A 22,381-nucleotide genomic window follows, 5' to 3' on the forward strand; every position below is an offset into this window, starting at 1 on the left:
TGCTTGATAGCTGGACCCGAGGGGGGCTACGAGCAACACAGTGCTGTCCTTTGTCCCATCTAGCAGAGTTGGGCATTCATGTCTTGTCATGCAGGACTCGTCTTCCGGCTGTTGCTGCCCACCTGGCCACAGATCAGTGCTCCTTTTTGCTCTCGAATCCAGTTAAGACACTTTGCGGGCCTCATGCATCTTTACCCTCCTGTTCACAAACCGCATCCAACGTGGGATCTGAACGTGGTCCTTGCGGCCTTGTGCCCTAAGCCCTTTGAGCCCATGGCTACTGTAGACCTTAAGTATCTTTTCGTGGAAAGTGTCCTCCTTGGTTGCAGTGACTTCGGCAAGGCGTGTGAGTGAGCTCCAGGCCTTGTCGGTGGAGCATCCCTTCCTTCATAAGAATGTCCTGAGGATGAATCCTTCCTTCCAAAAGTGGTCTCTGATTTTCATCTGAATCAGTCAATCTCCTTGCCTGTCTTCTTCCCAAACCCAGCCTCAGAGGCTGACAGTTTTGCATTGTCTGGATGCTAGAAGAGCTCTTAAGTTCTATCTGGACACATCTGAATTTAGCTCCTCTACTCAGCTCTTGGTGACTTTCAGTAATCCGCAAGGAAAGCCAGCCTCTATAGCGACTATTTCCTATTGCTGCCTGTATTTGCAGAGGCTTACGCTGTTCAGGGCCTTCAACCGCCAAAGGAGGTTCATGCTCCTCTGGTACGGGGCAAGGCAGCTGCTGTTGCCTTTCAGAAGTATGTTCCCTGGGAGACCATCGCGAAAGCGGCTACGTGGGCCTCCCCATCAGTGTTTTTGTAAGCATTGCTGTCTGGATCTGAGCTCCAGGTCTGATGCTTAAACCTTTTTCAGTGAGTTTCCATCCACCCGTTTTTCCTGTGAGGAGTGTTTGGGAATCTCCCATAAGTATGGAGGAAAGGGGACGGGACGTAGGAGTATAGTAAGGTTACTCACCATAGTGACCACCTTACTCCTAGTCCATAGTCCCCTATACGCCAGCCCGCATTTCCCTTTAATAAGGTTCCTCTGTTATTGCGTAAAGGTCTCAGACCTGGCGATAGAAAAGGACTGATGGGCGATGCGCTGGGTGGAGCTAAGGGGGGGCGGGGTTATGGCCGCATGCTGTAGCCTGTGTTAAGAGGACACATTTTTTAAAAATGTGATGCTTTTCCAAAGTGCTCCAGTTCCGTGCCACAGGACGGAGGAATGTCCCCCATAAGTATGGAGGAACGGGGACTAAAGACTAGGATTGAGGTGGTCACTACGGTGAGTAACCTTAGTTACCGGCATAGACGTGCCGTGTGTACAGTTTTATTTTTATTTGTACAGCGCCCAGAGGCATTGTGGCTCTGTTGCAGAATGTTTGCTTATACAGGTTATGACAGATGTTTCAGTGGCAGTGAATTCAGATTAGTATTTCGAAGGGATTGGTTCCTCCGACGTAATCACCACAGCTGTGCTGCTTCGGAAAATTCTCAGCTCCTGCGTCAATGATGTCGATATGCTATCCTCGAGGCCCTCCGTCAAGCCGACATCACTGGATGTTCTAAGTAGGACGCACGACACCCGTAGCCTCAGTGCCGTTTTTTCCGCAAACGTGTTTGCTTCGGAGATCTCAGCACACATCGGTTCTTCGGTTCTTCTGTTCTATCAGTTCTTCGAACTTGGTGTTTATGAAGATATCATGTCTTCGTCTTCTACCCCACGGTCGGGATTCAAGAAGTGTCAGGACTGCGGTTCCAAGATGTCACTTATGGACCCGCACGACGTCTGCCTCTGGTGCCTCGGCGAGGAACACGCCACCGATGACTGTGACGATTGCCAGTTGTTAACGTTGAAGGACTTGCGGGAGCAGAAGAAGCTTACTGTAGGTAGGGTTTCCAAACCCCGAAAGACGAAATCCGCTGGCCTTTCTACCGATTAGAGGGCCGACTCTCCGCGTCATTGGCGTAAGTCCAGGGGGGGGTCTTGGTTCCGGAGTGGTTCCCGCCATTCCTCTGCCTCCTCGAGGCACTTGCGTAAGCACCGTCGCCGGTCGCCTTTCTCGTCCGAGGACTCCGCCAGATGGCGGGTTGCTTGTCCCAACAAGCATGCCTCTCCTGCGGAATAGGATGCATTTCGTACGGAGATGACGATTTTCCAATCGCAGGGCTCCATTCTGTCCACGCCTTCGAAAGAAGCTGGCAGGGAACGTGCTAGGGCAACCGCTCGCATGTCTTTGGGCTTGGGCGGTCGTCGCGATCATCGGGAGCCTTTGAGATCCCGATCGGACAAGGTGGATCACTCTAGCCATGCCCGCCCCATGTCCCGGTCCTCGACGCCCACGAGACCGGCAGAACCTGTGAGGTCTAAGATGTCGACACCGTAGGCGCCATGTCCGTCGAGGGACTCTCTCGAGGCTTTGCCTCAGGAAGTCATCGGCACCGAGGCCATCTCAGGACACGCTCGGGGCACTGCCCTCGAGGCCTGTGCCGAGGCCATCGGTGCCATGCTCGACTTCAAAGCCCTAGACGCCTTTTGTGGAGGCTTTACCAGAGGTACCCTGTGCATCGATAGAAACTCCGAGGAAGGCCCTGAAGAAGTCAGTGATGCCTGTATTTGAAACTTTCTCTGTGCCCTCATCCAGGGATTTATTCTAGCCTCTGGATTGTATCTCTGAGGTGGATGAAGGGTCTGAGGAAGGTTTGGTACCTGATGAGGTTCCTGACGACCTGTTATCTGGTCATAGCCAGTTGGAAGATCTGCGTCCGTCTTTGCACGATGCCAGTGGTCTTGATACCTTCCCAGAGTTTGAGTTTGGCAGGCCTGAGCCTGGTACGCGTGCTGAATCTTCGTACAGGCACCTCATGTCGAGGGTTACGGAGTACTTGGGGGTGGTCTGCGCCACCAGTGGATTTTCTGCTGGATGACCTGACCGATATCCTTGACCAAGTTCCACCCACTGACCCGGTGCTGCCATTTAATATGGCTGTACAGAGAAGGGTGGCAGCGACTTGGACTGCTCCGGAGAGTCTCCCTGCAGTGAGAAAGTCGTTGCCAAAAAAACTATCCAGCCAGTAGCGACCCCTGCTACTTGATGACGCACCCCACTCCGGAGAGTTTGGTGGTGCAGGCGGCTACGGCCCTGGCAAAGCAGGCGTCGTACCCTGCCATCCCTCCTGATGGGGACGACAAAGGTTTTGATGGCTGGGCGAAGAAAGCATTTTCTTCAGGGGGTATGGCTTTACAGGCAGCCAACTGTGTGTGCCTTAGCACGTTTCACTCACACTTAACCATCCTGTTCCTCCCCTTCGGGAATATGTTTTCTTGCCCTCGTTCAGGATGGCAAGAATGCCATATGTGAATCCGTTCATTCAGGTCTGGACATGGCAGACTGTCAGCCGGTCCATGGCAGCATGCACCGTGATGCGCATATTTGCGTGGTTGCTGAAGTCGGGTTTGCTCCTGACATACAAGCCCGGCTTCTCAACATGACCTTTGATGGTGTCCATCTTTTTGGCAGCAAGGCTGACGAGAGCCTTGAGAGGTTGCAGACCTCAAAGGCTGCAGCGAAGTTGAGCACTGCAGTTCGCCAACCTCCGCCTTTTCGTCCTAGGGGACAGCAATGGAGGGGAGGTTCCTTCGATACTACTCGTCTTTTGGTAGATTGAGAGGAGCGGCCAGTCAAAGGGGCCAAAGTAGGAGTACCAGAGGTGGAAAACAGGGTACTCGAGGTGCCAAGTCCGCTCGAGGTGTTGCCTCTTTGCCCTCAGGCATTGCCGCAGTCACTTCAGCTCAGTCATGAGGCTATGTCCCATGGTTCGCCGGTTGGGGAAGGCTGGCACAGCATCTTGTAGAATGGCGTGCCATTTCATCAGATGTGGGTTCTGGAGATCATAGCCCACGGCTACTGTCTTCCTTTCCAGCAGAGGCCTCACGACAATACACCAGGGAATCTCTTTGAAGAGTCTGGATCCGCTCCTTGTGCAGGAAATCTGGAGAAAAGCGCCATAGATTCCCCATATTTTTTTTATCCCAAAAAAAGACTGGGGATTGAGACCCATCATGGACTTGCGTGGTTTGAATAAGCTCCTCAGGAAGGACAAGTTCAAGATGGTTACTCTCGTCCACCAGGCCCTTCAACTTCAGGACTGGTTGGTGTATCTCAACCTCAAGGACGCTTGCTTTCATGTGCCGATTCATCCCAAGCGCAAGAAGTACATGTGGTTCGCGGTTGGTGACTTGCACTTTCAGTTTCGGGTCCTGCCGTTCGGATTGACCTCCGCCCGAGGGTCTTCACCAAGCTCATGGTGGTGGTGGTGGCAGCGTATCTCAGGAAAGGGGGGGGTTCACATCTACCCCTAGCTGGACGATTGGTTGATCAGGGCGCGCTCTCCCGAGCAAGTCCTGGATCATCTGTCAGTCACCTGCCACTCCCTTCACAGGCTGGGCTTCTCCCTCAACTTGAAGTCCCACTTGACACCTACCCAGCGGCTCCAGTACATCGGAGCAGTGCTCGACACATTCCTGTTGCTGTGTTCCTGCCCAGGTGAGAGCTCATCACATTCTGCAGATGGTGAACAAGTTTCAACATGCCCAGTGTCTCCCGGCGTTCGAGTTCTTGAGCTTGCTGGCCCTCATGGCATCCTGCATTCTCCTGGTGCCAGAGGCCAGGCTGCGGATGAGATCTCTGCCGTGGGCTCTGAAGATGCAGTGGTCAGTCCTCCAGCAGGATGTTGGATCCCGTTCAGGTGCTGCCCTCGGTCGCCGAGGATCTTCTGTGGTGGGCCGTCGAAGGCAATCTGATGAAGGGGGCGCCATTTCGGCTACCCTGGCCAGAGTTGATGATCGTGACAGACGCATCCATCATGGGGAGCTCATGCCAACGAGTTGACAGTCAATGGTCGTTGGTCTCCGTCAGAGTCCAGACTCCATATCAATTTGTTGGAGCTGAGGGCCATTAGGCTAGCCCCGAAGGCTTTTCTGCTGTCTGTGTGGGGGAAAACTGTCCTGATTCTGACGGACAATACAGTGGCCATGCACTACCTCAACAAAAGGCGGGAGTGGGGCAGGGTCTCTCCCTCTGTGCAGAGAGGTGATGCAGCTCTGATTCTGGGCCAGCCAGCAGGAAAGTTTGATCTCGGCAGTTCATCTGGCTGGAGACTAAAACGCGGCGGCAGATGCTCTGAGCAGGCAGAGCAGTGTCTCTCGAGTGCGAGCTGGCTCCGGAGATTCTCCTGGAGAGCTTTGCCCTTTCGGGGACCCCACGAGTGGATCTCTGCGCCACCAGTGTCAACTGGAAGTGCGAAAGATTCTGCTCACAGGAATTTCCTCCAAAAGGAGCCGTAGGGGACGCGTTCGTAGTGGAGTGGTCCTTCCCACTGCTATACTCGTTTCCTCCAGTCCCTGTCATTCCGCAAGTGCTGTGGAGGTTCAGTTCCCGAATGATCCTCATTGCTCTGGCATGGGGCAGGAGAACGTGGTACCCGACCTTCTCGACATGTCCATCTGCCCTCCACACCGTCTACCCTACCGAGATGTTCTGCTCTCACGGGAGTGGGGTCAGGTTCTCCATCCAGAGGTTAAGTCCCTCAACCTTCATGCTTGGCTTCTGAAAGGTTGAGGTATAAGGATCGGGTCCTCCCTGAAGAAGTGATGGAGGTGTTGCTTTCGGCCAGAAGGCCTGCAACGAAGTCCCTGTACTGTTGCCGTTGGAGAAAGTTCTGTGACTGGTGCAGGGTTAAGAATGTAGATCCTTTTTCATGTGCCATTCCTGTGGTGCTGTCTTTTTTGCTTTCATTAGCCCACAAGGGCCTGCAAGTGGGTACCATTTAAAGTTTACCTGGCGACGCTGTCCACATTTAAGCGCTCGTCTGAGGAATGTTCTTATTTTAAAATTCCCTTGATTTCTGTTTCTGAAAGGACTCCCTAATGTGTTCCCACCGTCTCCTTTCCAGGTGCCCGGTTGGCATTTCAACCTGGTTCTAAAATTCCTAATGGAGCTCCGTTTGAGCCTTTACATTCTTGTCCTGTTGACCTTGAAAACTGTATTTTTAGTTGTGGTCACTTACGCTCAGAGTTGCAGGCACTTTGTTAAGCCACCCTTCAGTGTTCCATAAGCACAGGGTTGTCCTTATGGTTTATCCTTCTTTTCTTCCGAAAGTTGTCTGAGTTTAATTTAAGCCAGAAGGTCATTCTTCCGGCGTTCTATCCTCCTCCGCATCCTGGTAAGGAAGAGGAGAGGCTCCATAGGTTGGATCCTAGGAGAGCTTTAGGTTTCTACATCTCGCGCATGTCCCGGGTCAGAGTGGACGATCAGCTCTTTGTAGGATACGTTGGAAGGCGTTTGGGGCAAGCTGTTACTAAACAGACTTTGTCTAGATAGATTATCTTGACAGTTTCTGAATGTTACCGCTTGGCGGGTAAGGACCCTGCGGTAGGCCTACGAGCCCATTCTACTAGGGGTGTGGCTGGCTCTACTGCCCTGCAGAGGGGTGTTACCATTCGTAAAATTTGTGAAGCAGCCACATGGGCCTCTGTCCATACTTTTGTAAAACGCTACTCCCTGGATTCTATCCATGGGCAAGTTTTGACCTTTGGCAAGGCGGTCCTCTATTCTGCAATTTAATTGGGCATTCTAAATTCTTTTCCCACCTCCTTACGTTGGTACTGCTTTGGGAGTCTGTCATAGATGTGGAATATGTCGGAGGAACCAATCCCTTCGAAGAACAAGTTATTTTCATACCTGGTAACGTTCTTTTGATGTGATGTTCCAGCGACTTATTCCAATTCGTACCCTCCCAGCCTACTCCTCTACAGAATTTCTTGTGCGATTGCAGCTTCCGTTTCCGCAAGGCTTTCTGTAGTCATACTGGCAGAAGATTGGTGCCACATGTTCTGGGGAAAAAACTACAACTGAGGCTACGGGCGTCGTGCGTCCTACTTGTAACATCCGGTGACGTCGGCTTGACAGAGGGCCTTGAGGACAGAGTATCGACAGGACGCAGACACCGAAAATTTTCCAAAGCTGCACAGCTGTGATGATTAAGTCATAGATGTGGAATACGTCAAACATCCCATCGAAAGAACGTTGCCAGGTAAGAAAGTAACTTGTTGTTCTTATGCATTAATACAAATTCAATACTGCCTTGGATAACAAAGTTGGGGGGGGGGGGGGTGTTCCGATGTTGCACGGAACAGTGTTGGGGGAAGTACTGTGTTGTGGTAGTCTAGTTGAATAGTTTTGTTTTTTGCACCTTTCTGAATACTGTGAGGGATTCTTCGTTTCTTGGGCTAAGCGGGATTGTATTCCAGGCTGTTGGGGCTAATACTTCGAAACTTGTGCCGCCAGCTTTAGCTCTGTTGAATGCTGGGACTGTAAGTAGGTGGGCGTATTGGTCACGTTTTGGTCTGGTCAGTTAGACCCTGGTGTAATCTTTCTGATGGGTAGAATGGGGCGGTCTGGGCGAGGTATTTGTTTGAGAGATGTGATGGTAGTTGCAGCTGTTAATTTCGTTCTGGCTTGTTTACTTTGGTCTGTAAGCCCAGAACTATCGGAGGAAAGGCCCTAGCGGTGATGTGAGCTGCGTGTACGACGTTATCAGCAAGTGGTGGTAGGATTCGTAAAAGATAACTGATGGAGTGTCGTCATCTTTTGCTTTGTGCGGTCGATAATCTAATAGCACATATTCTGCCAAGTATGGAACAGGCGAACAGTAAACGGACGCGAAGCAGTTCATAATGACAGTAAGCGGAGTATGTGGTGTGATGCAGCATTATCGGACTTTGACCTGTGATTGAGGGATGAGTTGCTCTGCGCCGCTTGGCATCCGTCTGCTGCGGTCCTGTGCACGCCAGCGCACATCAAAAGCCTCCTGCCGGGCCAGTGCCAATAAGTGCTAGACCTCCAGTAGTCGTGCAGATGTGGACAGCGGTGTAGTGTTGTAGGACACGCCCTGCGTCCAGCACTAGCCGTGGTGGTCCAGGGCCTGTGCTGGGAGAGGGCGCAGCACAGTTGGCGCTAAACATGCATATCCCTCCAAAGACCTAAGCAATGGAGGCAAGCATGGCGAGGCTCCTAGGTCGTGCAGATATCTCGTGTCCAGGAACTGCGAGCTGCGCGGGCATGCCTGCCCCTCGGCATGCATGGGCTGTTACCAATGCGAGTTTCCTTCAATGGAAAGTGCACTGCTGCACATGGGGGTTTGCAGTATGGACCATGGCGCATTTAACGTTTATAATAATTCAGTTTTCATTGCATTCTGCTTTCCCCTCGGAAAAACAATGTTGATCCCTTTTCATTACAAGCCGATGTTTAAAACGCAGCTTACATCCGTATTATCCCATGAGCCTGGTGGATATAAAGAGGGGCGAACATCTTGTGTTTGGCAGCTCAGCGGACTTGATGGGATTTTGGCTCAGCGAAACGTGAAAGCATGGCGTCAAATAGGTATTTTTGGGGCTCCTTAGTAAGTAGGAGGGGCTTTCAATGAACACAGATTAGAAAGCAAGATGGACCAAAAGCGTAAGATTTGAGTGGCCAGCAGAGATGGCACCTTGGGTAGCCGAATGAAGACGCCAGTCATTTCCCTGCATAAACCGCATTGCTTTCCCGTCTCTCATGGTATACCCATTATGGTGGTTTCCGTAACTACCACTCTTAAAGTGGCAAAGTGGGTTGAGCACATGCAGCCTGTATATTTGAATCCAGACAGGTTGGAATCGGCTGTAAAGTAGAACTCTCAAGTTGGATGATACTAACTTATAACTGAACTGCCCCCAATGCCACCCCAGACATGAATCCGCAGCTCCAAATGACTATCCTGGTACAAGGTCCGTATTTTAACATTTCCACGCACTGACTCCCCTTACTGAGGGTGAAAAACCACAAATTGGCCTTACTAGGAGTGATTGGATGGGCGTCTGCACATTGTTCAGCATTAACCCTTTGGGAGCAACTCGCTTCTTGGATCATGATCTGGACTTAAATTTGCCCTGGACCGCGACTGTCTTCATGGACAACCTGGCACGCAATCCCGCAGTTGGAGGCCAACCTGTTGTCTAGTTGATGCCAACAGTGGGCTAGAATAACGTATGTTAATTGCATGTAATGGGGTATGTTATGACATATCGGCCTGAAGGTTAGATTATTTTGGTTATGGATGGCAGTGAGAGGAGTAATAGCAGCAACTTCAAAGTTGGGATATGTGTAACTTCTTGACAGCTATGCAATTCTGGACGATAACAATGACTTGTTGGGTTGGAGTAGGCATGATACTAAAGGTAGGAAGATGGGTTTAATACCGCCAAGAAATACATTCATAGTGTAATTCATTAAGTGGGAGTGGGTGGGGGACAATGTATGTTTATATAAATGGCGGGTGGAGTGTGGCGCTGAAAGGTTCCAAAGTGCTGTAATGGTAGGAGAGTCAATCACTTATAGGGGAACATGAAGTGATAGATTAAGGGGGGGGGGGCGGTCACATTAATGCATGCTAAATTATTGTAATAAGAGATGCAATGACTGGTATTGATGTGAGGTGGATCGAAGGAGGGAGTAGCGATTGACAGGAGTTGGAATCTTATGCTGGTTTATTTACCACATCTGTACATAGAATCTGAAGACGGTATTAGAACTACTGTTTCGTGTCAGGCTAATGTGTTATGCATTATGGGGAACTAAGTATGAACAGCAAAAAGAGTGGGGTGTAGGTCCTATTTTTGCAATGCTAATGTTTTGAGGCATCAGCCTTTGGAGTGGTTTAGTTCAGAACAGCGGTGATGATGTAAATATTGTGACTGATTCGCTCTGTGAGGATGCAGGGTGTCAAGGTCAATTTTCTGTGTTTTAATGGGTATATGTCTTTGTTTTGTGTTGTCTTATGAGTATTGTCTGTGTGATAAGTGAATCTGTCAAGTCAAGAATGTATTAATTGGATACAGTTGGCTCTGATGTCCTTTCCCAAATCGAGTCTCCAAGTAACATGATTCCAAATTTGTATTGCCAGAGCAGTTAAGGATTATCTGGTGCTAAGTGTATATCGAATTGGGAATACAGAAGGGTAAATGGGAGCTATTGGGAGAACCGACTATTAGATGAATGAATTGACGCTTTGTTCTTGGAACATTAACGGATTGAATAATCCCAGCAAAAGGAGGTTTTAATGAGACTAAAGAGGGAAAAGACTGATGTTGCCTTTCTACAAGAGACCCACTTGTTAGAGGAATCCAAAACTCTTATGAACACACTGTACAATAAGACGTTGTTCAACTGTTACGTTTCTAAATCGAGAGGGAGAATACTATTTCGTAGAGGGTAAGACTCGAGTGTGGAGAAGGTGGTTATGGATGAGTGGGGGAGGGAGAAGAGTGATTCTGGTTGGTAAGTATGAAGGCAGAGTAATTGCAATAGGATCCATTTATGGTCCATGTACTGCGGGGAGTGGTTTTTTCACAAAAATCATTGTTGCGGGATAACACTATTTGGGGGGAGATTTCAATTGTCCTTGATTGTAAAGACCGCTCTGCACAATGTCCATATGTATCAGCGAGTACTTGCAGACTGTTTGAACTTTTACATAGTCTGGTGGATATATGGAGATGTTTACACCCTGGCGAGAGAGCACTTTCTTCTCGCTGGTTCAGGATTCGTATTCCAGAATTGATTTTCTGAATGACTTATCGAAAAGGCAACTAGTCTAAAGCTAATGGAGAGGGGTATCTCGGATCATGGTCTGATAATGCTGAAATTAACTGGGGGAGGTACGGCCAGCAACGTCAAGATGGCGTTTAAAAATATACATATTACAGCAACAGGAGATACTTGCATCATTTATCAAGACCTTTTTTTGAAAAATAGGATCTGCTTCTGAGCTAATGGTTTGGGATAGTTTAAGGCAGCAATTAGGGATGAAATGATCAATATTACAGCTCACACAAGAAAAAAGGAATGGTGGCATTGAAAAGGTTGGTGAGTAGATTGGGTAAAGAAGAAATATCAATTGACAAGAAGTAGTGAAGACAAAGCAGATAGGGTGCGTGAGTCTCTGAAAAGTGAGATGGATATACAGAGGAATTTTCTTTATGAAACGAATACTGCGACCAGGGCGACAAAGGTGGCAGATTACTTGCCAACAATTTGAAGGGTTTAGTTGATAACTCCTATGTACAGAGGATAGTGACTGAAGAGGGAAAATCTATGGTTTAAAAGGAATAGATACGTGAAGGTTTCAGAATGTTATGAATCTCTATACAGAGGTTCGGGTTACAACACCTGATGGATTGGAAGTTTTTTGGGACGATAAAACTTGCCAAAATGATCTGTAGACCAAGCAATCGCTATTGACCAGCCTATTGGGGAGGAAGAGATACTGAGAGCAATTTACCAACTTAACACGGGTAAATCGCCGGGCCTGGGTGGGCTACCGGTCGAGTTCTACAGGGCACTAGGTCCTGAATTAACTCCATTATAATGTAGTTTATATAACCATTTCATGACTGAAGAGATTGTGTCCAACTATGCAAGAGGCAGTAATCCCTAAACCAGGTGAAGAGCATAAAAATCTTTGGGAATTATAGGCCAATATCATTATTAAACGTGGACTTCAAAATATTTACAAGAATATTAACCAATCGTTTGAAAAGGTACATTGGCAGATTGATTGTACAGTCTCAAGTTGGGTTTATGCGTGGGAGGTATGGCTATGATCACATCAGGACAGTTATGGATATATTGAGGCTTCCTAAGGATGAGGTGAAGAACAAGAACATGTTTATCTTCATGGATGCAGGGAAGGCTTTTGATCGGGTTAATTTTTATTTTTATTACACGCTTAGGAAGTTGGGTTTTGGGGATAACTTTTTGAGTTAAAACTTTACATTCATCATTTAGCGCAAAAATATGGGTTAATGGAGTACTCTGCTTACTTTCCCTTGACTAGGGGGAACTAGTCGCCTAATCTAGTAACCTGGCATTAGAGCCTCGGATAGCCTATATTAGACAAGAGCAAGACCTTTAGTTGTCTTAGAGTTGGGGATAGTGAGGTCAAAGTACTGTTACGCGAATGACATGACCATAATATTGTCTGACCCAAAGGAGGGGGGTTTAGGGGGAGGGGGGGTAAGCTAAAGTGCATGCTTGAGGAAGTGGGACGCTTGTCTGGTCATAACATTAATTGGGAGAAGACTGGTGTTTCCATTGGATATTTCATAACTGAGGGGTGATTTAAATTTGTGGAACTGTCAGTGGAACGTGGGAACGATTAAGTATTTAGAGGTCCATCTGGTTTGCGATTTGAAGAGGATGGTGGAATCTAATGTCTCAATTATTGACATTATCTAGAAGGATGTGTTAAAATGGGGCCGGTTAGTATTGGGGTTCTGGGCAAAGATTAATGCTATTAAAATGGTACTTCTGCACAAGGTTCTATATCATTGTCTATTCCGCTTAGGTTCACAAAGGTTGTTATTGGCTGCATTGATAACGTTTTTCAAAAGTTTCTTTGGGAGTAAAGGCAAGAGGCCTAGAAAAACCAAAGTACGTCCTGATGCAGGCTGTGTGAGAGGGGGGCTTTGGGTACCCCAACCTGGAATATTACTGTAGGGGGTTTGTACTGCAGAAGTCGGCACTATATTGTGATGGGAGGGATAATGACATAACTCTATGGAAGATTAGAGAGGCAAGAAGTCTGTGCTGTACAAGATGTGTGCACGATGGGAAAGATACCCAATTTAGCATCTAAGTTGCCTACTATAGGAACTACTGGAGAGGCCCTAGAACTTTTATGACCATCAGTGGAGAAAATATTTGGATTCATTACGCTGCATCATTATGGCATAGTATGGGATTACAGGTTGAAAATAAGACTGTTTGCAGAGCTGGGTTAAGAAATGTATTTTGAGGATAGGTGATGTGTGGAAAGATGGTCAAATGGTCCCTTTTGAGCTACTTGGAGGAACTTGTGGGTTAGGTGGAAGAGAACGCAGGTGTTATATGGACTTTTAAGTGCCTCCTAACTGAAATACGGGGGATGTTGGATAGCCCTATGGTTTGTAGCGTTATGCAATCCTCTGTGTATGGTATTATTGAATCTGATGCCGATGGATAGTTATGTGAATGCATGGGAGAAACCATCAGGCTTGGCGGCAGGAGTTGGGCAAAGATATACTTGTAAAGGATAGCTTAATGAGAATTGGCACGCAATCGAAGATGGATTTGAGCCTGTGATGTGCAGCAAATGATTCTATTGTGCGGCAAAGGATTCTGACTATACTGGACCCCAGTGCGGATGGCTAGTTTAGGCTTGTCTTAGTGTTGGGGTTGTAACTGCAGTACTTCATTACACATGTTATGGGCATGTCCAAGGGTGGTTGGTTTTTGGAATGATGTTCCGATTAGATTGGATTTAATGCTGAGGGGTGCACTACAGGGAACACCTTAATCAACAATCCTCTTGTCATAGAGAGGTTTAGTAGCTCAAAAGCATGAGTGGATTAACAGAGTGCTTGTGGTGGCGGCAAAGCAAATTCTAAGGGTATGGAAGTTGTGGGAAAAACTGAAGTGGGAGGATGGTTGTTGGACTTGCAAACATTGTCTGGTTATGAGAAAGTCCTGCTTAAACAGAAGCGAGAGGAATATTACTCAGATTTGGGGAATCATTCAATGAGCTGTATGGCTAATGTTGGCTTTATCAAGCAAATAAATAAATAGATGGATGTGACATGATAGGAGATAGGTTTATTAGGAAATTCTGTTACTTGTTTGTCAACGAGGTGTTCTCTGGTCTTATGTGTATTGGATTGTTGCAGTAGTATAGAGGACTTGTACAGTAGATAAAGATAAGTGTAACAACTATTGTTAATATAATATTTGGATGGTTAGATATTGTATATATGGTGTATTCCAAATGTTAACCTCCATTGATAAGTTCATATTTTCTTGTCTGACTTGTGTTTTTAAAATGAGTGTTTAAAAAAAAAAAAAACCCTAGGTCACCACATCACCCCCACGCTGCCTGACTTGCTAGACTGTCTGCCCCTTTAATCCCCCTGTACAGCTGTACTGTCACTGTAAAGCGCTCCATTGCTTCTCAAAACTAGGTCTGCGCTCAATAAATACCATAATGGAGGGAAAATAGATACGATGACTGATGTACTTGGGGAGCACCTGGAAGTAAAAGATACCAGACATGGATCATGTAGAAAACGGCAGTGTGATTACTTGTCACAGCAAGAATGACAGTTGATTCTTTGAAGAAGCTGCTGGGAAGCGCAGTTTAAATTGTAACCTTCACATTGAACTGTGCCAGTGTACATGTACCTGCGAGGCGTAGTTGATAGTGTGGCAGTGTTTCAGTTCTCCATGAGACTTAACTGAAAGACCTGTGGTGATTCGGAATCTGGTCGGGTGCAGGAGCTTGGTTTGGACCAGGGTATGGGGCTGGAGTGATGACGTCCATGTCTGAGCTGAGGACCCGATGCCTGTTTTACATGTGTAATGGTTTTGATGCCCAACTTGAGGAATCTCTCTCGCTATGTGTAGGCACAATCTAGGAGATGGGGGGAGGTGGGGAGAGATGCCATTCCCCAGGGAGGATGTTATGTTCCTATAAAGACAATGGGTCGGAGAGTTGAGGATTTAGGAGCATGGTAAATACTGCTTGGTAAATGTGCTTGGCAAATGTGGGTTCCATTAGAGATGTGCACAGCGTCCTGAGTTTGGAAAGTAATTTAGGTGGCGGCATGTAGAAATGCTAGGTTTGGGAAGATGGCCAAGGAAAAGTACATGTGCTGTAAATAGTTTGCGATTGGTAGGTAGCATGGATGTTACTAGGATGCGCAGTGTATTGTACAGGATAACTAGGATAGTGTGCAGTATTTTGTAGCAGCTGCAATGAAATTTCCTTGAGGTCAAACGTCTAGTCACTCTCATTTTGTTGGTAGCGTTTTGTTCATAAACGAGACTGTGATGTCTTTTCTCCGCTTGTTAGAGTAGCCCGCCAGTCCTCGACATCGAGGGAGGAGAACCTTGGCATCAGCTGGCCGAGTAATTTTGCAGGCATACTGTTCCAACAGCAACAAGGACTTTTTTAGGTTAAAGCCAACTTGCCATTTGTGTTTAGGAAAGCATTGTGTGCTGCAATGGGGCAACGTATATTAAGAAGCTTTGGTGTGTAGGCTATTATCTGACCTGAAAGTGTATGCATGGTTAACGAATTTATTTAGTACATGTAATGTGCCATGGTATGAGGTGATGAAAGAGGTTTTGTATGATGCCAATGATGTGCCACTGGATGGATATGGATTGGCTAGCATGAAGATACTGCGTACCAGTGGGGTACCGGATGTATGAGTTCAAAAAGACGTAGCACCTGAAGTACTTTGTGAGTGCACACGTTTATTGTGGTGATTGTAAAGATGCAAATAGTTACAGTATTCTCGGAATAAGTAAGCAAGAACTACGTGTAGAGGTGGGTCAGGAGGCATCTCAGTAGCTGTAGTTGAGCGACTGCTCTCGAGTTGGTGGATAGTGACTACACGTGGTGGCATAAGTAGAATGCCTGGAGTATAGAGCAATGTGTGGGTTATGTGACCAATGTGTAGATGGTTCATAATGTATTGCAGTGAGGGTGATATTTCGTCTGTTCGGAAAGGAAGGGAAATGTGTTGTGATGTGCTTGTGGATGCATGCTTGCAAGTCTGCAATGCATGAGGTCCGTGAATAATGAAATGTAGAATGTGTATGGCTGAATGCGAGAATGTGAGTTCTCTGGCATGCCACCACCTCCAGTTGGTGAGATGTAGTCTGGGTGGTGGGAGCCAGTGAGTTCCTGTCTTGTGGACTTATAATGTAACTGAATAAAGGAACCAGTAACTCACTTGAAGTGCCTGTGGATCCTCTTTACCACACTTTCTTTCCCCCACTTGAATGTTTATTGATACTTTAAATGTGAATGTCTATAGGTTAACAGAACTTACCGACATGCACTTGTTACCAGTGTTTGAGAGTCCTGCAACTTCTGCTGTGCATCACTGTAAGCCTTCATGTTCTGCCAGGGTAACAGAATGAAAGTTGCAAGTAACTAGCCAGGCAAATAAGTGCACTCACCCCAATTCTCCATATGCAGAGAGCACACCATGTATTTCTCTCCCTGAGTCAAACCTCACAAGCCAATGTCGAGTGTTGACTGCACATATTGAGCTCTGACTCTGCTACTCCCCCATGAAAAATGCTGTTCTAACGCTGCTATACATGGCGTTACATTTCTTCAACTTTGAAGAATAAATTGGTAAGAAGTTGTAATTCAAACAAGTGTCCTGCCGTCTAATCGGGGTAAACTCTATGCTGCCTTTCTAAATCGGACTGCAAGAGACTGCTCCAGCTTGTCTTGTTGAAGAGGAGTATAGTTTAGAGTATTACATTGTTAGCTTTAGTCCTGATTCGGGGATTTTCTTGCAGGTGAGTTTGTATTGAGCCCACACTGGAATATTTTGTGATGCATATTTTTTTAACATTTGTATTAAGGATTACATACACAGCCGATGAAAGTTTAGGGCATCAGAATTTGTATCGAATCTTTTTTTAATGCAACCTCTTCCGTTGCAAAAATAGAACTGGAGAAATGTGCTCCTTTTTTTTTTTTCTGGGAGTAAATATTGCTGATTGAGAATTCAGGTAAGTGGCTATCAAGATCGAGTGCTTCCTGCAATGGCGTATCTCTTCCTGGTAACTCCATTTCTGGGTGTGCTGGCAATGATTTTCCGTTTGCTGCTGCATACAAACTAAGGGAATAGCATTGGGCAAGTACAACCATTCTGTTATTGTACCATGTAAAATTAGCGAATAGAATAAATGGGTGGGAGGCTAAATGTTTTCCCTGGAACGTTAAATACCTAGAATGTGAGGATTCTGTGCTTTGCATGTGCAGGGCCCGACTTAACTGTTGGATTCATGTGTTGGCTAATTTTAGATGCGAACTTCACACCAATCTGTGCCAAATTGGTTTGGTTCTTACATTTCCCATTTCATTTGAAATTTATATTTTCTGATTGGGTTTTCACTGTTGCTCCAATAGAAGTATCAACTTGATAACCACATGATGCCCGTACAGAGTTTATGATTTAAGTATTGATGTTTTAACCACATATGGCACACTGATCTGTATTTTTATTATTTTAGGGTGAATCTGTAAAATATTTCCTGGACAATTTGGATAAACTTGGAGACCAAGTAAGTTTGATATTTTATATATAAAACTATTTTGTACATTGATGTAATGTTTCTCTGTTCATTGTTACTAGTTCCTGGGACACAATCTTACTAATACATTTGCTTTTATAATTGGTATAATGGGATCTTGCTTTCAGGCATGGGAGCAGATTGGAGGGCTCTGTCGGGACCGAGGTGGTATGGAAAATAATAGATGGCATGCAATAAGTACATGAAATGTTCATGGAGACGATTTCATGTTGGTGTTGCAGGCTTTTTTGGGAGGCTGTTTCTCACGCCATGGACACCCAACCATAAAACATCAGTCCTTTTCTCCGCACGATTGGGGCCGGATGCACTTGCATCCTCGGAAGATTTTCTTCCCTGTTTTCCTCTCTGGCTCTCGCTAGCGTTCGTTTATTAGTCTGTCTTTTAAATTAGATTTTCGAGACTGTTCATCGTGTCACCGTCGCTTCGCGGGGGCCGATCCCCATCCTCTTTGCTTAGTGTTTGGGTCCGGATCACCTTTGGGACTCCTGTTTTTACTGTGACTCCCTTTCGGACCGGGCACTTCAACGTATGTTGGAGCGGTGGGAGGAGGTGTTCCGACAAACTCCTCCTCCTTCTCATTTTCAGGCGTTCATCGACGAGAAGAAGAAACGCCCGGTAAATTCTTTACTTTTCAGAGCACCCTGACTGGGGGATACCTTCCCAGGTTCCTCTCAGGCCGGGAGGGGCGTTGATCGCTCTGTTACCGGGGTTCGCCCTGAGGTGCCTGTCGGGCCTAATAATTCTACCAGAGTTTTCTCAGAGGGTCTCCGTAAGGGGCCTGTGTACACCGGAGTACGCTCCAAGGCTCCTCCTATAGGGGCTGTTTGTAGGCCCAGTTCTACCGAGTCGTGGGGTACCGGAGCTTGATCTGAGGCCCCTCTTTCGGCTTCCCTCAAAAACAAAACCGGGGTGCGCCCTGAGGCCTTGGCTAGGCTTGTGGTTACCGAACGAATGTTCGAGGCCCGTGCCGATAAGGCTATTACCGGGCCTAGGTCCGAGGTCCCTCGTACAGAGGCTAAGGCTACCATCAGTTCTCAGGGGCCGGGCAAGGCCCTGTCGGTGAAAGCGGTTGCTCACCGTTCCCGCTCTAGTGGTGACACCAGATCTGTTGAGGGGGCAAAGAAGCAAGGTGGTGCTTTTACCGGCAGTGCCGAGGCCCTTCCTTCGAAGGCTCAGTTGGCGGTTGTTATGTCGCAGAAACATTCCAGGCCTCATAGTACCGGCTCTGCCGAGGTTCCTTACGTTAAGGCTAAAATTAAGACCCCTGATCCATCAACGGGGACCCCTGCCACACTTCCTCACGTGCCGCAGTTCCCCTCAGATGAGGACAAAATGGCGGCCGTTCCCGCCATGCCCACGGCGGTCATTTTAGGCACTACCACTACAACTAGGCCATCGGCCCCTGGTGTAGGGTTCGGTCCTTTGGGTGAACCTAAGGTACCTTGTGCGCATCCTTACCGGCCGGTTTGAGTGGGACGCCCAGATGCCTCTTCCGCACAATGTTTCGTTGCCTGCGGGGGCGGCTCCCTTGATTTATGTGGATACGTCGGTGGAGGGGCCGGTGTGGCACCCTTCTCCGTTACGTCCCTAGATTTGTCCACCTCATGAGAGGCCTCCTCAGGTTCCGAAACCATCTCCTGAGGACGCCTTTTTCAGTAAATTTCAAGCACTTATGCGCACCGACCCCATGAGGGAATATTTCAAAGGGCTTTTCAAGGAGATCTGTCCACCTGCGCATCCGGCTCCACCTATTCCTCTGGTGGTTCCGCCGGCACCTCCCTTGCCCGTGGTGCCTCGACCTGCTCTTCCGCCTTTGCCACCATTGTCCGCAGTGCCTGACCTGTCAGATGACCCTCAAGGCGATCAGGACAACGAGGACCTTCCCCCACTATGTCAGAGCCTTTCATGACCGGGTACTGGACGCGAGTTTCTTAGATGTTCCGGTCGCCGACGCACCCTCTCCGCAGGAGGGCGTGCTTTCTGGGGCGTTCACCTTGTCTCCTTTGGAGCGTACCGGCCTGTTACTGCAGAAGGACGTTCTGGCTGAGGTCCGAAGAGTCTGGGAAAAGCCACTCTCAGGACTTTTTGTCAATAAAAAGATTGACGCGAGGTACAGGCTGCATTCTTCGGAAGAAGTGGCCTTGTCGTCTTGTCCGCCACCCTCCTCCACAGTGGTGGCTGCGGCTACGTTGGAATCCTGACCTGCAGCATCCTCTTCCACGACTGCTACTCGGGGTCTTGGGAAAGGAGGACAAGCTCCTGGACTCCCTAGGGAGGAAAATCTTTGCCAATTCGGCCTTGCAGCTCAGGCAGGCCAATGCAGAATCGATTTTGGCGGGAGCTAACATGCGGATGTGGAAAGGTCTGTCGGAGTTTGAGGAGCACATTCCGGTCGAGAAGTTGGAACACTTCAGAGGTGGCCTTTCCGATGCCAGTCTTGGCCCAGGATCTCCTGGAGGCTGCGGCTCATCACGTAGACACCTCGGCTCGGGGCCTGATGCTTGGGGTTGATACCTCGCGGCAAGTTTTCGAAGGAAGTGCAAGACAAGGTACTGGACCTTCCATTCGATGGTAAAGAGCTTTTTCACTCTTCTACTGATGTAGAGCTCACCAAAACCAAGAATAGCACTCAGACGGCTAAATCATTGTCTGGTTTGGTCAAAGCTCCTTTCAAACCACAGAGACCGTTATCGCAGAGTCGTCATTCTGGTTTCAGGGGCTTCCTCGACCGCAAGTCTCGCAGAGTGGATACTCCTGCGGGGAATAACCGCCGTAGACAACAGCGTATGTGGTTTTTCTCCCGCTCCTCAGCCTCCTCCTCAGGTTCAGGGGCACTGCCACCCATAAACCTGCCAAATGAGGGTTTTCAGCGCTCGCACAAGACCACGGTGGGAGGATGCATTGCGTCTCATTGGAGGCGTGGCAGATCACAGAAGACAGATGGGTCTTGTCAGTCGCTCGAGCGGGCTTCTGCTTACCTTTACCCCCTACCCCAACCCTCAACTTTCCTTTTCAGCTGTCGGGCTCACCCTCCCTCAAGGCCGAGGTTCAGAAACCTCTGGACCTCAGAGCTGTGGAACCCGTTCCCCTTTGGGAGCGAGGGGATGGCTTCTACTCCCGGCTGTTTACGGTGCCCAAACCCAACCAGGCTGGCCTGCGCACCATCTTAGACCTTTCTCAGTTCAAGCTCTTCCTACCCCAAGAGAAATTCAAGATGATCACGCCCGGCCAGATTCGCTCCTCTTTGCAGATGGGCGATTGGCTCAGTGTGGTGGATCTTCAGGACGCGTACATGCATATCCTGATTTGGGCTCCACACAGGAGATGCCTCTGCTTCGAAGGGATTGTGTCCTCCGACGTATTCCTTATCTTAGATAGAAATCCTTCAGCTTTGCTGGCCTCGGAAAATTTTTTCGCCAGAGGGCGCTGCGCGTCGATGATCGCCGAGTCGATGACCCTCGACGGCCTCCGTGCCGACGTCGACGTCATCCTGCCTATAAAGGCCGCGCGCAGCGTCCGTTGCTCAGTTCCGTTTTTCCGCGCTTCGTTGTGCCTCGGAACACCGTTGCTCAGTTCTCGTCAAGATAACGTATATAATAACTACTATTTACCTCGATATCGATGGCATCCTCCTCCGACCCGACGACCCCTCGGTCCGGTTTCAAAAAGTGCCGAGACTGCGGGAAGAAAATGTCGTTGACGGACCCTCACAGGGTCTGTTTGTGGTGTCTGGGAATCACGCACCAGAGTTCGGAGTGTGAGGAATGCCTTTCCATGACGGCGAAAGCCTTGAAGGAGCGTAGGGGGAAGCTCGAGAGAGGTAGGTCAACTTTAACTTCCTCGAAAGCTTCTTCGGTAGAGTCGAGACGTTCGTCTCCTCACCATAAAAAACACTCTCGATCTAGATCACGAAGTGGCTCCCACCACTCGTCGACATCGAGACACTCGAAGAAGAGACGTAGGAGATCCCCTTCGTCATCTTCGTCGAGTTCTCCTGAGAGAGTTCATTGCCCCACAAAACGCAGCTCGCAAGCTGAGTGGGAGGAATTCAGGAAAAAGATGCTAAGCGTCTTCGAGAAAGCGGCCTCGTCCCCCTCGAAGACAGCTGAGGGTGATACCCCGGGTAAAAAACCCAAAAAATCTAAACGCCGCGAGTCGCAGTACCCGGCGGAAAAGTCAACCCGAAAGCGCCTCGAGCCATCGGGAGATAAAGCATCATCGACGCCATCGTCGAAAACTCCTTCGAAACAGAGGTCGGCGCCATCGACGCCGTTGTCGAAGGATTCATCGGCGCATCAGTCGATCGAGTCGACGCCGACGTCGACGCCGATATCGACGCCGGTGAAGGAAAGAACCACGGCTACTCCACAGCCAACGGTTAGACAAAAGACCTCCGACTCGACGCCGAGAACGTCGACGTCGTTCTCGAGCAAGACTCCGATCCTTTCGAGTTCTTCGAGGCCTAGTACACATTTCTCGACGCTTTTCACGGCGCCTTCGAGTACTTTCACGTCGGTGTCGACGACATCGACGTTTTCAAGGCCTGTGATGATGGCTCCTTCTGCATTGGAAATGGGGTTTATACCATTCCAAAAACCAATGTATCCCCCTTTAACCTCGATTTTTGAGGAAAGGGAGGATTCAGACCAAGATATTGATTTACAGAGGACCACATCACCAGAGCCAGAGACTTTCGCCTCTGAGGAAGGAAGATTAAAAAATCTTCAGGATGCACTTCAGGAAGCTAGTGGCTTGGACACTTCTCCTGAAGCAGAATTTATCAAACCAGACCCAGGAGAACATGCGGAGACTCCATATAGAGCTCTGATGTCTAGAATCATAGAATTTATGGGTTGGTCTGCACCTTCTCCTGCCTTTCAGCAGGATGACCTCACTGACATACTGGACAAGGGCCCACAGGAGGATCCTGTGGTTCCATTTCACTCTGCTCTACAGAGAAGGATTTTGACAAACTGGGAAACGCCAGAAATTATCCCGGCAGTAAATAAAAAACTGTCAACAAAATACAGGGTGGCTAGTTCTGACCCTGAATATTTGTCAAAACACCCTACTCCTGAGAGCTTGGTTGTACAGGCTGCAACCTCATCAGGCAGCACATCTGCATACCCCACTGCTCCG

At 48.3% G+C, this 22,381-nt stretch overlaps 1 protein-coding gene across 1 annotated transcript in view; it reads left to right on the forward strand.

Annotated features, from left to right (window-relative positions):
• The window catches only part of GNA13 (G protein subunit alpha 13), a 273,931-nt gene that overhangs the window by 164,852 nt on the left and 86,698 nt on the right, over positions 1-22,381 (forward strand). The window contains exon 3 of the mRNA XM_069655057.1: positions 17,162-17,212. Coding sequence (XP_069511158.1) covers positions 17,162-17,212 — 51 coding nt within the window. The remainder of the gene's footprint in view (positions 1-17,161; positions 17,213-22,381) is intronic.

The sequence above is a fragment of the Ambystoma mexicanum genome, chromosome 3q, assembly GCF_040938575.1.
Source record: "Ambystoma mexicanum isolate Mex_15411 chromosome 3q, UKY_AmexF1_1, whole genome shotgun sequence".
Classification (NCBI taxonomy): domain Eukaryota; kingdom Metazoa; phylum Chordata; class Amphibia; order Caudata; family Ambystomatidae; genus Ambystoma; species Ambystoma mexicanum.